The 14,616-nt window shown below is 44.0% G+C and overlaps 2 protein-coding genes across 12 annotated transcripts in view; one reads left to right on the top strand and one right to left on the bottom strand.

The window, feature by feature from the left end:
- The window catches only part of NT5E (5'-nucleotidase ecto), a 64,838-nt gene extending 58,904 nt beyond the window's left edge, over positions 1-5,934 (top strand). For 2 of the 3 annotated variants that reach the window (XM_070450159.1, XM_020899383.2), the window contains one exon: positions 4,012-5,934. In XM_070450159.1, coding sequence (XP_070306260.1) covers positions 4,012-4,172 — 161 coding nt within the window. In that variant the 3' untranslated portion in view covers positions 4,173-5,934. The remainder of the gene's footprint in view (positions 1-4,011) is intronic. The other variant, XM_020899384.2, reaches the window with a different exon arrangement.
- A 7,625-nt stretch (positions 5,935-13,559) lies between these two features.
- SNX14 (sorting nexin 14) overlaps positions 13,560-14,616 on the bottom strand; it is a 65,684-nt gene continuing 64,627 nt past the window's right edge. For all 9 annotated transcript variants that reach the window (XM_070450153.1, XM_070450155.1, XM_070450154.1 and 6 more), the window contains one exon: positions 13,560-13,776. In XM_070450153.1, coding sequence (XP_070306254.1) covers positions 13,738-13,776 — 39 coding nt within the window. In that variant the 3' untranslated portion in view covers positions 13,560-13,737. The remainder of the gene's footprint in view (positions 13,777-14,616) is intronic.

Here is a 14,616-nt window from a genome sequence, read left to right as displayed (position 1 = left end):
CAAAAATGCAATTGAGAACCACTTCCTGTGCATGGAGTACACTGCCAGCACACAGCTCCTTCCTGTCCTCCAGGGCAAAACCTAGTGCGTTCTCAAGACACATGCACCGTCTCTCGGCCTTGCCGTGAGGGTCCTGCCGTGGTAGCTGCATATGCCGAGGGTGGAGGGCAGAGCCAGGGCCAGGGAGAGAGCCCTTCCTGGGAGGAAAGGTGCCGGCTACTTCCAACCATTCCGTGAGGGGAATGGAAAGGCAGGCTTAGGAGGTGTCCTCTTGAGTCCTGCATGAAACAAAGTTAATGGCTGTGTATCACTCAAGCCCAGACTAGTGAGTGCTGGAGGGAAAGATCTCGCATGGAAGGTTGAGGAAGCTTTGGCCGTAAATGTTCTCAGCCCTCATCATACATTAGAATCAGTTGGGGAGCATTTTAAATTAAATACCAACTTGGTCCCGACTTTTAAGAGTCTGACTTACTTGGTTGGGGCAAAAGGCTTTGCAGTGATTCTGACGTATACCCAGGGGTGAGGAGCACTGCAGAGAAGGGTTCTTTGTGTGTGTGTGTGTGTGTAATAAAGTTTTATTGAAGTATAAAGGAGACAGAGAAAGCTTCTGACATAGGCATCAGACGGGGGCAAAAGAGTACCCCTTTTGCTAGTGTCAGCAATGGAGTTATATACTCTCCAATGGATCCAAAGAATGTCTGGAGGTTGCAAAGACCTCACCAGACCCACTCCCATAATTTACATTTTAAGATAACAGAGTTGGCTAGAAGGTTTAATCCAAAGATTGTCCTCAGGCAGGATACATCCTTGTAAAGACCAGACCTACTCCCATAATTTATGTTTTAAGATAACAGAATTAGCCAGAGGGTTTAATCCAAAGACTGTCCTCAGGCAGGATACATTATTGTTATATAATCCTAAAGAATGTAGCGGAAAAAAAAGTAAAAATGTTTGTCCTTTCTTCCTCCTTGAGGACCCCTAGACTTCTTATCAACCTGCCTAGGAAATGACTCTCATTCCCCCCTTTCCTTTTAGGAGAATTATGTTGCCTAGGGAAAAGGGGCGTCGTTCTCATTCCATAACTGCTTCCGAGCTGACAAGGGGTGTTATCCCTAAATTGGTGAGGCAACATATTCTCCTAATCCTCATAGTGAGGATGTCTGATCCGGGGGCTCCAAGTAATAGTTGGAGGAGGCTCTGGCACTCATAGGAGCTCGGACAACTATTTGTAAATTAAAAACTTTTAGGCGGTTAGAAAACCCCGTTATACAGTTATAGATGTAAGGCAAAATAGTCATTAAACCAAGTTAAAATCAAAATGAAAAGTCAAATTATGTCCATAGTTACATCAGTCCATCTTAAGGTTGTTAGATGTCATCAGTTTAAGAAGAGGCATCACATGCGATTGTTGAAGGTATTTGCAGACTTGGAGAAAGTCCTTTCCTTGAAGTGGAGTTGTCCACCATGGGACGCCTGTCACGGATGAAGAAGGGAGTGGTCCAGAGACCCAGCAGTTAGACTGTGGAATGCAGCATAGGAGTGAGCCCAGGACAGGAAGGCATTGTCTTGAGGATCAAACGGCAGACTCAGGATTTCTGGAGTCAGCAGAAGTAGGCTCACATAGATTATCAGGCCCATCTTGTCCTGAAGGATCCCAGACGAGCCCCCAAGATGAAAGGTTGTTGCTGAACGATGAGACGTGGGATTCTTGGCCTCCAGAGGAGATGAATTCAATCCGGAGCCGGAGGAGATGAATTCAATCCGGAGCCAGAGACGAGGCTGGATCGCTCAGAGCTTTTGTGTAATAAAGTTTTATTAAAGTATAAAGGAGATAGAGAAAGCTTCTGACATAGGCATCAGAAGGGGGCAAAAGAGTACCCCGAGAAGGGTTCTTTTTAAGTGCTATGGTTTTATTGAGGTATAATTGAAATATATCATTAATTTTATACCTAATATTATAATTATATTCTTATAGATATTATTAGGTAATATTATATCTACTATAACATTAGATATAAAACATGATTCCATATTTGTATATATTGCAAAATGATCACCACATTAAGTCCAATTAATGTCTTCTTACATAATTACAAAAAAAAAATTTCTTGTAATGAGGACTTCTAAGATCTATTCTTGTATCAACTTTCAAATATGCAATAGTATTAATAATCATATTCACTATGCTATACATTACAGCCTCAGGACTTATTTATTTTATAACTGGAAGTCTGTATTAACTTTTGACTCCCTTCACCCATTTGCATCCTCGCCCAATCCCGACTCCCTCCACCTCTAGGGACCATCAGTCTATTCTCTGTAACTGAGCTTGCTGGCTTGGCTGTTGTTGTTGAATCTATGGTGTTTGCCTTTGTCTGAATTATTTCACTTAGCATAAGGTCCTCAAGGGCCATCCATGTAGCTGCAAATGGCAAAAGGTCATTTTTTTAATAGCTGAAGAGTATTCCATTGTACATATATATATACACATCTTTATTCATTCATCCGCTAATGGACATTTGTTTCATTATGCTTCCCTGGAGGCTTAGATGGTAAAGAATCTGCCTGCAATGCCAGAGATTTGAGTTCCGTCCCGGGGTCGGGAAGATCCCCTGGAGGAGGAAATGGCAACCCACTCCAATATTCTTGCCTGGGGAATTCCATGGACAGAAGGGACTGGCAGGCTACAGTCCATGGGGTTGCAAAGAATTGCACCCAATTGAGTGACTAACACACTTCCTTATCTTGGTTGTTGTAAATAATGCTGTAATGAGCACAGAAGTGCACGTATCTTTTCAAATTAGTATTTTCATTTTCTTAGGTAAATACTCAGGAGTGGAACTGTTGGATCATTTGGAAGTTCTATTTTCAATTTCTTGAGGAGCCTCCTATTTTTCATAGCAACTGCACCAATTTACATTTTTGCACACGATGCACGGGAGTCCCTTTTCTCTGCGTCCTCACTGACGTTTTCTGTTGTTTTGATCACAGTTGCTCTAACAGGTGTGAGGTGGTAGGCTCAATGTGGTTTTGATTTGCATTTATCTGATAATTCATGATATTGAAGCATCTTTTCATGTGCTTTTTGGTCATCTTCATTTCTTCTTTGGAAAAATGTCTGTCAGATCCTCTGCCCATCTTTTAATCAGATTTTTTGGGGGGTAAGCTATTGAGTTGTGTGCATTCTTTATATATTTTGGATCTTAACCTCTTATCAGATATACGATTTGAGGTGGTACTTTTAAAAGTCTGTCCAGGTCACTGTGGGTTTGTTGTCGCTACAGGCAATTAGAATTTGTCAGTTGTCTTCTCTTTTGGAAATGAAGCCTCCATTACTTCACCATCAATTATGTGAAAATGATTCTTGAACAGGCAAGCCCAAAAAAACAAAAACAAAAAAGCAAAAAAGCCACATTCATTTCTCACTAATCATCTTAACCCAGTTCCTTGGTGCACTCACTCGGAGTGGTTCAGAGGCAATAATGACAACAGCCTTTTCCTTTTCAAACATTTATACATTTATGTGGCTGCTTCAGGTTTCAGTTGTGGCAGGCGGACTCTCTACTTGCAGCACATGGGCTCCAGAGCCTGCAGGCTCAGCAGTTGCGGTGTGTGGGCTACTAGTTGCTTTGAGGCATGTGGGATATCAGTTTCCCGACGAGGGATCAAACCTATGTCCCCTGCAGTGGAAGGCAGATTCTTAACCACTAGACTGTCAGGGAAGGCCCTAGTCTTCTTACCAAGTCATCTCAGAGTTGAGAAGACTCTATTCCCCTAAATTATCCAATATTAGACAATGGGCACATTTCTCATCTGAAACATGAAAAGCAATCAGATTCTTTGCACTTATGATCACCACTGTCCTTGTCTTTTGTGATACTTTAGCCTCACTTATGAAAGGAGTATCTTATAATCACAAAGGACTTTAGAGAAATACACTGACTTTCCCCTTCTTACTATTAATGAATCATTATTTTTTCTGTAGTTAAAATAATGTATGTATTTTTCTAGGTGACCAAGATATCAACGTGGTTTCCGGATACATCTCAAAAATGAGAGTAGTTTATCCAGCAGTTGAAGGTCGGATCCAGTTTTCTGCAGGAAGTCATTGCTGTGGAAGTTTTTCTTTAATGTTTCTTTCAGTTTTGGCAGTGATCATTATTTTATATTAATAGCCAAAAATTCTCCTTGCCATTAATGGAACTGTATTTTTTTTCTCACGTGAGATTCAAGTCGGTTTTTTAGGAACTGGTTTTACGATGGCGCAGACCGTCTTTGCAGTCTCCTAGAAGCTGAGCTTAGAAGGCTGAAGCAGACACACTGACATCGTCGCTCAGGATCAGCAACTTAGTGAACACACAGGAAAAGAAGCGACGAGAAGGCCAGCCATCTTTAGTTTACATATGCAAATTTTAATAAAACTTTATTAACACCTTTAAACCATACACATCATTCTTCTCCTTTATATCCATTCTAATCCACCAAACAATTTATGTTTACATAACTTTATCATTTACAAGGGAATTCTAAGCACATTTTCTTATTTGATGCCCATAACTTTTATGCGTGGGAAGACAGGTGTTGTTTTCTTCCCATATGAAAGATGAGGAAACTAAAGCTCAGAGCTGACTTATGGCCATGCAGCTAACAGTGACAGATCCCAGACCCGCACCGAGGCCCTCTGACCGCAGCCCACACTCTTTCAGTTAAATCGCTACTGTTCAGGATGATATTTAACAGAGCCCCGACTCATGGAGGACAAGTCTCTGCTTTATTTCTGGCCTCTCTTTTTTTCCTCTCTAGCGTGTGTTACAGGGAGTTTAATGGAGTAAACAGAGGGTGGTCTTCTCTTCCCCACCACCATGTACCTCTGAGGAGTCCTGACACGGAGGGCAGCAGGTAATGGGAAAGGCCAGGGCCTGCCAAAGGCCATCTGGGGGTACAAGAAGGGGAAGGAGAGACTGGGACGCCCAGGAACAACTTCCAGTAGCAAAGAGAAACAGCTGAAGCCCATTTACTCCTGTTACATAGATACTTGCGAAGGAGCAGCAGCAGAGTGCCTAACACACGGCATTAACTACAATAATTTTATGCGATTCTATCAGTTCTCCATTTCTTTCCTCCTTCTTCCTAATGGGAAGGCATCACAAGAAGAGAACTCCTTAGAGAAGGTGTAATTCTAAACCTGCACCTGTGTCTCCCTAGTAAGATGTACTTATTCTAGGCACACACACACACACACACACACTTCACCCCTCCCTCACTTATGGAAAATCCAGGGGAGAGACAAGGTGGATTTTTCATGTGGCCCACCTAAGTTTAAAGTCAGCTCTGCCTCCACATTTGAACAGTCACTCTCAGTCATCCTCAAGCACAGACATGAGGACTCCTGCCTCTGAGTGGGTGCTCAGGAAACACCCAGACGAATGCCATGCAGGATTTATGTACAAATACTTGCTTAAAGGGGTAGTGGGGACCACGTGAGCCTGCTCGTCATTGTATACATGATTCAACAAGAAATGGGAGGCCTCACCTTAAAAAAGGGAGCAGACAACAGCTGAAGGACTGAAGAGTGAGAATGTTTGTTTTTAATGTTTACAAATATTAGGTACTCCTGATACAAATGTACTTTAAATTTTATAACCTAAAGCTTGCTGCAATAAAGCAATGCCCTCGGTTCTATGCATATAGAGATTGACCATAAATGAATGCCAATAAGATTGTAAGAGGAAAATGTCAATTGGACTGCATTTGGGCTATATTTTTTATGTTTGGCCAGTAAAATAGAGTAAATCCTATTGAGCACAAATTTTTAAAGAACATTTTTGTAAGTTTTCTAAATCTGTGTGCCTATATTGTTCAGTGGTTTAAGAAATGACCTAAAAATACTTTTCAATTGTAGGTTCTAAACAATAAAATTGAGGATACACTCTTTGTCTTTGGTAGTTATTTCTTCTCTCAAGCAAATACTTACAACCCAAGACAATATGACTGAAGGAAAACTTTTAACAGTTCATCACTGGTATCACTGCCCATGACTATAAGCGCCCTGCCATCTGACAGCCCTCCCTATACCCCATCTTACCCCCGTAAAAATAAGAAAAATACATTCAATTCTTAGGTAGGAAAGAACAGTAGATAAGGGGTATTTAAGACTAATGCGACTTCCCTGGTGCTCCCACCGTGGTGGGCACAGGGGCCCCCTGGTCAGGGACCTAAGATCCTACATGCCACACAGCATGGCCAAAAAAACCCCTAAATTTTATGGCTTTTATGTACAGAATCTGTTTCGATGCCAATAATGGTTTCCGAAAAATAAAGATGTTCAAGTTATATCATGCTGGGGATTTTAATTAATTTATCTGAACTGACCATGCATCTTAAGAATCTTCCCCAGTTAACACTGATGATACAGCAGACCGCCTGTTACACCTTCTTGAGCAGACACGTTAAGCCATCCGGTGGCAGAACTGCGCTCAGCAGCTGACGAGGGTGCGTCGCCTCAGGGGCTTCCTGGCGGCTCAGTGGTCAAGAGCGCACCTGCCAACTCAGGGGTATGGACTTGATCCCGGGTCCAGGAAGACCCCACATGCGGCAGAGCAACCGAGCCTGTGCTCCACAACTACTGAGGCTGAGTGCTGAGCTTCCTGAGCCCGCGCGCTCCGGAGCCCGGAGCCCATGCTCCACAACAAGAGGAGCCACCGCAATGAGAGGCCGGCGCGCTCCGGAGCCCGGAGTCCATGCTCCACAACAAGAGGAGCCACCGCAATGAGAGGCCCGCGCGCTCCGGACCCCGGAGTCCATGCTCCACAAGAGGAGCCACCGCAATGAGAGGCCCACGCGCTCCGGACCCCGGAGTCCATGCTCCACAAGAGGAGCCACCGCAATGAGAGGCCCGCGCGCTCCGGAGCCCGGAGCCCATGCTCCACAAGAGGAGCCACCGCAATGAGAGGCCCGCGCGCTCCGGAGCCCGGAGTCCATGCTCCACAAGAGGAGCCACCGCAATGATAGGCCCGCGCGCTCTGGAGCCCGGAGTCCATGCTCCACAACAAGAGGAGCCACCGCAATGAGAGGCCCGCGCGCTCCGGAGCCCGGAGTCCATGCTCCACAACAAGAGGAGCCACCGCAATGAGAGGCCCGCGCGCTCCGGACCCCGGAGTCCATGCTCCACAACAAGAGGAGCCACCGCAATGAGAGGCCCGCGCGCTCCGAAGCCCGGAGTCCATGCTCCACAAGAGAAGCCACCGCAATGAGAGGCCTGCGGGCTCCGGAGCCCGGAGCCCATGCTCCACAAGAGGAGCCACCGCAATGAGAGGCCCGCGCGCTCCGGAGCCCGGAGCCCGGAGTCCATGCTCCACAAGAGGAGCCACCGCAATGATAGGCCTGCGCGCTCTGGAGCCCGGAGTCCATGCTCCACAACAAGAGGAGCCACCACAATGAGAGGCCCGCGCGCTCCGAAGCCCGGAGTCCATGCTCCACAAGAGAAGCCACCGCAATGAGAGGCCCGCGCGCTCCGGAGCCCGGAGTCCATGCTCCACAACAAGAGGAGCCACCGCAATGAGAGGCCCGCGCGCTCCGGAGCCCGGAGTCCATGCTCCACAAGAGGAGCCACCGCAATGAGAGGCCCGCGCGCTCCGGAGCCCGGAGTCCATGCTCCACAACAAGAGAAGCCACCGCAATGAGAGGCCCGCGCGCTCCGGAGCCCGGAGCCCATGCTCCACAAGAGGAGCCACCGCAATGAGAGGCCCGCGCGCTCCGGAGCCCGGAGTCCGTGCTCCACAACAAGAGAAGCCACCGCCTTGAGAGGCCCGCGCGCTCCGGAGCCCGGAGTCCATGCTCCACAAGAGGAGCCACCGCAATGAGAGGCCCGCGCGCTCCGGAGCCCGGAGTCCATGCTCCACAAGAGGAGCCACCGCAATGAGAGGCCCGCGCGCTCCGGAGCCCGGAGTCCATGCTCCACAACAAGAGGAGCCACCGCAATGAGAGGCCCGCGCGCTCCGGAGCCCGGAGTCCATGCTCCACAAGAGGAGCCACCGCAATGCGAAGTCTGCGCACTACAACTAGAGAGCGGCCCGGCTCGCCACAACTAGAGAAAGCCTGCACACAGCAACGAAGACCCAGCACAGCCAAAAATATTTAATTTTTAAAAGTAAGTTGGCAAGGCCCTTCCTGCTTGTGAGAGTTGCCAGGACTTGCTTACAAAGCCAGGTTCCTGCATTTGCTCTAGTGTAATGAGTGAAATCACTCAGTCGTGTCCGACACTGTGACCCCAGGGGCTGTAGCCTCCCAGGCTCCTCTGTCCATGGAATTCTCCAGGCCAGAATACCGGAGTGGTCAGCTTATCGATTCTCTAGGGGATCTTCCCAGCCCAGGAATCAAACCGGGGTCTCTGGCACTGCAGGTGAACTCTTCACCAGCTGAGCTACCAGGGGAGCCCCTCGAGGCTGCCCCACAACTTCCTCAGGGAACCTCATCATTGCCTCTCAGTGCTGCACCAGTTTTTCTCCACCTTGCATTATCCCAAACTATGGGTACAGTGCTGCCTTCACTGCCAAGAGCAGCTAGCATAATGCTCAAGTGTTAAAAGAAAGCTTTAGTGATTAGGCATAAATGGAGGGAATTACAATGCAAAATGAAACTTACAACTCAATGTGAGACAGCAATGTTCCTGAGAAGCATCAGTCAGGGCTTCCCCGGGGCTCAGTGGTAAAGAACCCACCTGCCAATGCAGGAGATACAGGTTTGACTCCTGCGCTGGGATGGTCCTGAACGCTGCCCATGGAGTTCTCCAGGCCAGGGTACTGGAGTGGGCAGCAGTAGTCACTCCCTTCTCTTAAGTCCATTGCTTAGAACCTGGGAGCTGCAACTGCTGAGCCAGCACAGTCATCAGTAAATAAATAAAAATATTTTTAAAAAGAAAAAAAAAAAAACCATCAACCAAACCCATCATTTGGGAGACCCTTTTGGGTCCCTTTCCTGCTCTCTTAGTGTCAAGCACTGGAAGCCGCAGGGGGACGGTCCTAGGACGGCTTCTGTCTTCTCTTCACACTTAACCTCTGTGCTCTCATTCACTTTTACATCGTAATGCTGGTGATGCAGACTTATACCCCTGCCTAGATCTCTCCCACGGACTCCAGATTCACAAATACAATGGCCTACCTAGCATCTCTAATTGAGATGATTAATAGGCATCCCAAACTTTACATGCCCAAAAGTGGATTCTTGATCCCCCCTCAAAACTGGTGCCAGGCTCAATTCCCTTTAGCTCACTTAATGGACCCTGCATCATTCTTATTGCTCAAACTGAACCTTGGAATATCCTTGGCTGCTCTGTTTTTCTCTCAAACTCAGGACCCATCTATCAGTATATTGTTTCCTAACTGAAAAAACTAAAAAGAGACTTCAACTTCTCAAAAACTTCACAAGTACTGCCCTGATTCAAATCACTGTCATGTCACCTGAATTACTTCACCAGCCTCCTAAATGAGCCATTTGTCTCTACGTTTTGAATTTTTATTTATTCATTTATTGGCTACACAGGGTTCTTGTTACTGCGCGAGGGCTTTCTCCATGTGCAGGGAGTGGGGGCCACTCTTCTTTGCGGCATGTGCGGCCACGGGGGCGACTCCTGCCGAGGAGCGCAGGCCCTGGAGCATGGGCTCAGTGGCGGAGGCACACAGGCTGAGCTGCCCGGAGGCAGGTGGAGTCTCCCCTGCAATGGCAGGCAGATTCTTAACCGCTAGGGAGATCCTCTGTCTCTACTTTTACTCCACTTTAGTCTCTTCTCAACACTCTCAACACAGTGACCAAAGTGATTCTATCACAATATTAGAAAGACAATGTTGCTCACGTGCTCAAAATCTTTCCATCACAGACCACGTAGAAGTGTGTTATAATGGCTTCCAAGGACCACTGCGATCTTGTTTCCCATCACTTCTCTGACACTATCTACCTTCACACACCGTGACTGGGGCAGATTTCTTTCAAATGCACACACTTCCACTCAAACCTTCGCACTTACTATTGCACTACTTGGAGTTCGGGCTCCCAAATATCTGCATGGCTTAACCTCTCATCTTCAGGTCCTTTTCTTCAATGTCAACAATCACAGTAAGCTGCAATCCTTACCATTCTATTTTTTCAGTTTCATTTTTTTTCTGAGCACTTGTTACTTTCTAACATACTATATACTATTTTCTTATTTACATTGTTTATACTGTCTCTGTTCCCTGGGCTCCATGTAAGCTTACAAATGCACAAATACATCCTTGGCACCTGAAACTGCCTGGCACACAGTGAGTGCTCAATACACACGTGTATAATAAACTGAATAAATCATGAATAATTCCTCCTCTGCCACTTCTCTCTCACCCTCTGGACTCAGTCCCAAAGCCACACAGTCCTTTTTCTCCGGTATCAGCTCCTCCAGAAGATAATTTATCTAACCACCCTTTTCATCATGCAGAGCAGTTTGCCTCTTTTTTACTGTAACCCCTCTGAAACCAAAAGGCCAATTAAGTCTTCCCTGAAAAGGGTAGCTGCCTTTTTCTAAAAAATAAATTTTCTAGCCTCCTGCCCTGCTCCCTGGATTTCCCAGGTAGCATGAGTGGTCAAGAAACCCCCTGCGGATGCAGGAGACGCAAGAAACACAGGTTCGAGCCCACGGACAGAGGAGCCTGGCGGGATGGGATGGCAAAGAGCTGGACATGACTGAAGTGACGAAGCACGCACCCACGGACCCCCTGCTCCTTAATTCGAAGGTGATTACAATTTTTCTAATAGCATCCCTTTTCCCTCTCCACTTTTGTTCTTCTACATCAGGGATCAGCAAACTATAGGCTAAAGGCCAAATCCTGCTTGCCACTGCTTCACATAAATAAGGTTTTATTGGAATACAGCCACATCCAATACCTGGAATAATACTTTATAGTGTAATTTGATAGAAAAAATTATCAACATCAAATTTATAAAAAACAGTGAAATAAAAACCATTTGCAATGGACTTAAAAATCTTCCAGGGTCCTTAGGCCTCAGGTTAAGGATTTCTCCTCATGTACCGAGCACCACTGCCAGCACTAACGTATACATAAAGAGAACAGTCTGAAATGGAGTGGAGAGGACCAGCAAGACCTGTTTGTTTGCTCATTCAGTCGGTAATTTTTATTCTAATGTTGACTATATCTGAAGTTATAACTTATGTATATATTACAAAGATATATATTACACTGGCAAATTAGACTTCTGTTTATATTTCTATTGTAAACTCTAACCATTTTTAGTGAGTCAGTAAATAATTTTAAAAACATTTCTCTGTTTGGCTGTGCTGGGTCTCGCTTGCAGCATGTGGGACCCTCACTGCAGGACCTGACGAGTTGCGGCCCACGGGCTCACTAGCTGTGGTGCAGGGCATGGGTGGAGTATTTAGTTTTCCTGGGGCATGTGGGAATTTAGTTCCCCCAGCAGGGATCAAACCCAAGTCCCCTGCATTGGAAGGCAGATTCTTAACCACTGGACCACCAGGGAAGTCCCAATAAATGATAATTTAAGTGTTTCAACCGTTTCTCAGAACCTTCTGGTATCTATAGCTTAACGATTATAACACAGACATAATGTCCTTTGTAAATTTCAGTATCTTCTCATCTATTTAATTTATCCCCGCAACCAGAGTTACTTCTCTAAACACATTTCAAAAGGTAAAACTCATGCAGTATAAGACATACATAAAGATGGATAGAAAGGAAAGTGCAAAGTAAAATTTCTGAAATGCACCAGGGGACCATTAAAGGAATCCAGAGTAATCATTTTTTGAAATAAAGACTCCTTTCATGGGGCAACACTGACAAGAGTACAAGCTTAGAGACGGATCTGTTTGAATTCCAACTTCAATGCTCTCTCTAACTTCAATATAAATGACAAAAGAGGAATAACACCATCTTTACTGGATGGTGAAATGTGATATAAAACGCCTGGCCAAGGGGGAATGCATCCAGTTACTTTCTATTATGCAAATGACTTTGTATTTACAGATTTTTATACATCACATTTTCTTTAAATAAAGCTCACCCACTGCTATGGATTTAAATGTGTCCTTCTAAAATTCACATATTAAAACCCTAAATCCCAATATGACTATATTTGGAGATGATGCCTTTAGGAGGTAATTAAGGTTAAATTAGCTCATGGGCTTATTAACCCAAGAGCATTCGTGGCCTTAGAAGAAGAAAAGAAGAGAGAGAAAGATCTTTCTTTCTTCCTACACAGCCACACAGAGAAGTCATGTGAGTACACAGGAAAAAAGGCAGTCATTTACAGACCAAGGAAGAGGTCCCAGAATGAAATGTACCTTGTGGGTACCTTGATTTTGGACTTACCAGCCTCCAGAACTGTGAGAAATAAAATTCTGTTAAGTCACCCCATTTATGGCATTTTATCTGGGTAAGCCCAGGTTGTTTGATACACTCATAAGAATTTTTTCTCATCTAAATAAACAAAATATCACAATTTATAGCAAAGTAGATAAGAATGGCATAAAAGGGCTGTAAATATTTTATTTTTCCAGCCAAAATGCTATAGATTTAAATGTGAAGAGTTAGCTTGATTAATTTCCCACCTGCCCTTAAGAAGTACGTAAAATGTTGAAGGCTTGGTTAAAAGCACTGATGCACAGAAACTCATACACAGTTTAAAATTTTTAAGCAATTAAAAAGATAATAGAACTACTGGCAAAACCTTTTAAAAATTTTATAATATCTAAAGACCATTTTTCAAAACTGGGAAAAAAATAACTGAACAGTATCATTCAATTGGCTTCACTTTCCAAATTATATTTAGAGTTCCCACATTATCAGCACTTGATGCATGGTTGAACTCAATAAATATATTCTGAATGCACACTATAGCCAATAACCAAACACAAAATGCCCAATCTTGAAAGACAAATATGATTCAGGGAGAAAAACACAGCATGAAAAGAAATTATAAGCAGAACTCTGTAGGCTGAACCTTTAAAAATAATTATTTAACTTTCCTGAAAGAATACAGTTAATTCATACCTTTCTTTTGGAGAGACAACATAAACCAAAACTCCACTTGACTAAACTGTTTATATAAGCTTTTGGATTATAGTTACAGATGTTCAGTGAAATGCAGTTGTAACCACTCAATCACAAATATCTGTACGTAGCCAGTTTTCACACACAAAAGGGTTACATATAACCTGTCAATCATCTAAGAAGAGTAAGAAGTCCCTTGTTTGTTATGAAAAACTTATAAAGTATGTCTTCTTTACAGACACACAGTTAACTACACAGAAAAATGAGAAGGGGGACTGGAATAAATCTGCTAAAATTTATTAACTCCAAATAAGACAGCAAATCAGATCTCTACACTAAAAATAATTATTTTCAAAGTGATACAGTACTTTCAAAGTTATCAGTCTAACTGATTTGCCCCAAGAAGATTATGAATTAAAATATCTCTTTTAAAAACAGCAATAACAAGTGACATAGATCTAAGAAAATTTGGATAAGAGATGTAAAATGAAAGGCAATGAGACCCAATCAGTTTTCATCATTATTAAATCTGTTAGTCTTTATTAAAACAACAAAATCAAAACTTCAGACACTGAATTACATGATATATACAAGAATATACAAAAGTAAAAGAAAAAACAGTACATATATACTACACTAGCACAGCAAACATTTCAACTGGTTATTCTATCCCAAATCCAAATGTTTATATCCAGGACGTCACAGATGTAACTTCCTTTTGTACCTAAAGTAAAAATAAATCTATTTAATAGAAGAGGAAAAACAAACAAGAATTCATTTGTAAACTGCCTAACAGTTCCAGTGTATTAAACTTCTAGTCTAAAACATATATATGTATGTGTTAAAACCCGCAAGAAATCAGCTGGCATATGCCACAGATAATATTTACGTCTTAGAGAGGAGGAAAAAAGCATGTGATAGATCTCATAAAGCCTCGAACAGAGAGCTGGAATTTCCTGGTGCTGATTCCTATGTAAATTGAGTACAAAATGTCCGTCATTGCCACCCTGTTTTAATCCACACTGAATCCTGCTATCACTTGAAAACTTGTATTCCACAGGTAAATAGTCCAAATCTAGTTTCCTCTATAAAACTGACATTTCACTGCTGTATCACAACCCTGAATAGTTATTTCATCTGACCAAAGGGGTTAGTCAAAAAAATTAAAAAGGCAATGCTCAAAACTCAGAATCTGCAGGGTTCAAGGTAATAACAACATCACCATCCTCCAACTCCCATTCCTTCTGTGCCGGTTCTTGGCCCCACACCAGCTCAGCTGCCTTCAGGGTGCAGACGGCAGCCTGCAGAGAGAGCCTGGCCCATCCCAAAGATGGGATGTGCACTCGCGCCCTCCTCTGCGAGGCTCCGCAGGTACAACATCCCATCTGATTGGAATCAGGAGCCGGGAGGCCAAGGCAGGGGCTAGCCAGCTCGTACATCCCCAAATCCACTCTACCTTTAAGCATGTTGAATGAAGAAAATACAAAGAGCTATTTGTTACGGTTGTTAATTTCTAAAACCATCAGTGTCACAAGGGTTTCCTTAATGCTTATGTCCCTAATTA

The sequence above is a fragment of the Odocoileus virginianus genome, chromosome 19 (genome assembly GCF_023699985.2).
Source record: "Odocoileus virginianus isolate 20LAN1187 ecotype Illinois chromosome 19, Ovbor_1.2, whole genome shotgun sequence".
NCBI classification, from domain to species: Eukaryota; Metazoa; Chordata; class Mammalia; order Artiodactyla; family Cervidae; genus Odocoileus; species Odocoileus virginianus.
This window is presented reverse-complemented; position numbering and strand designations above follow the sequence as displayed.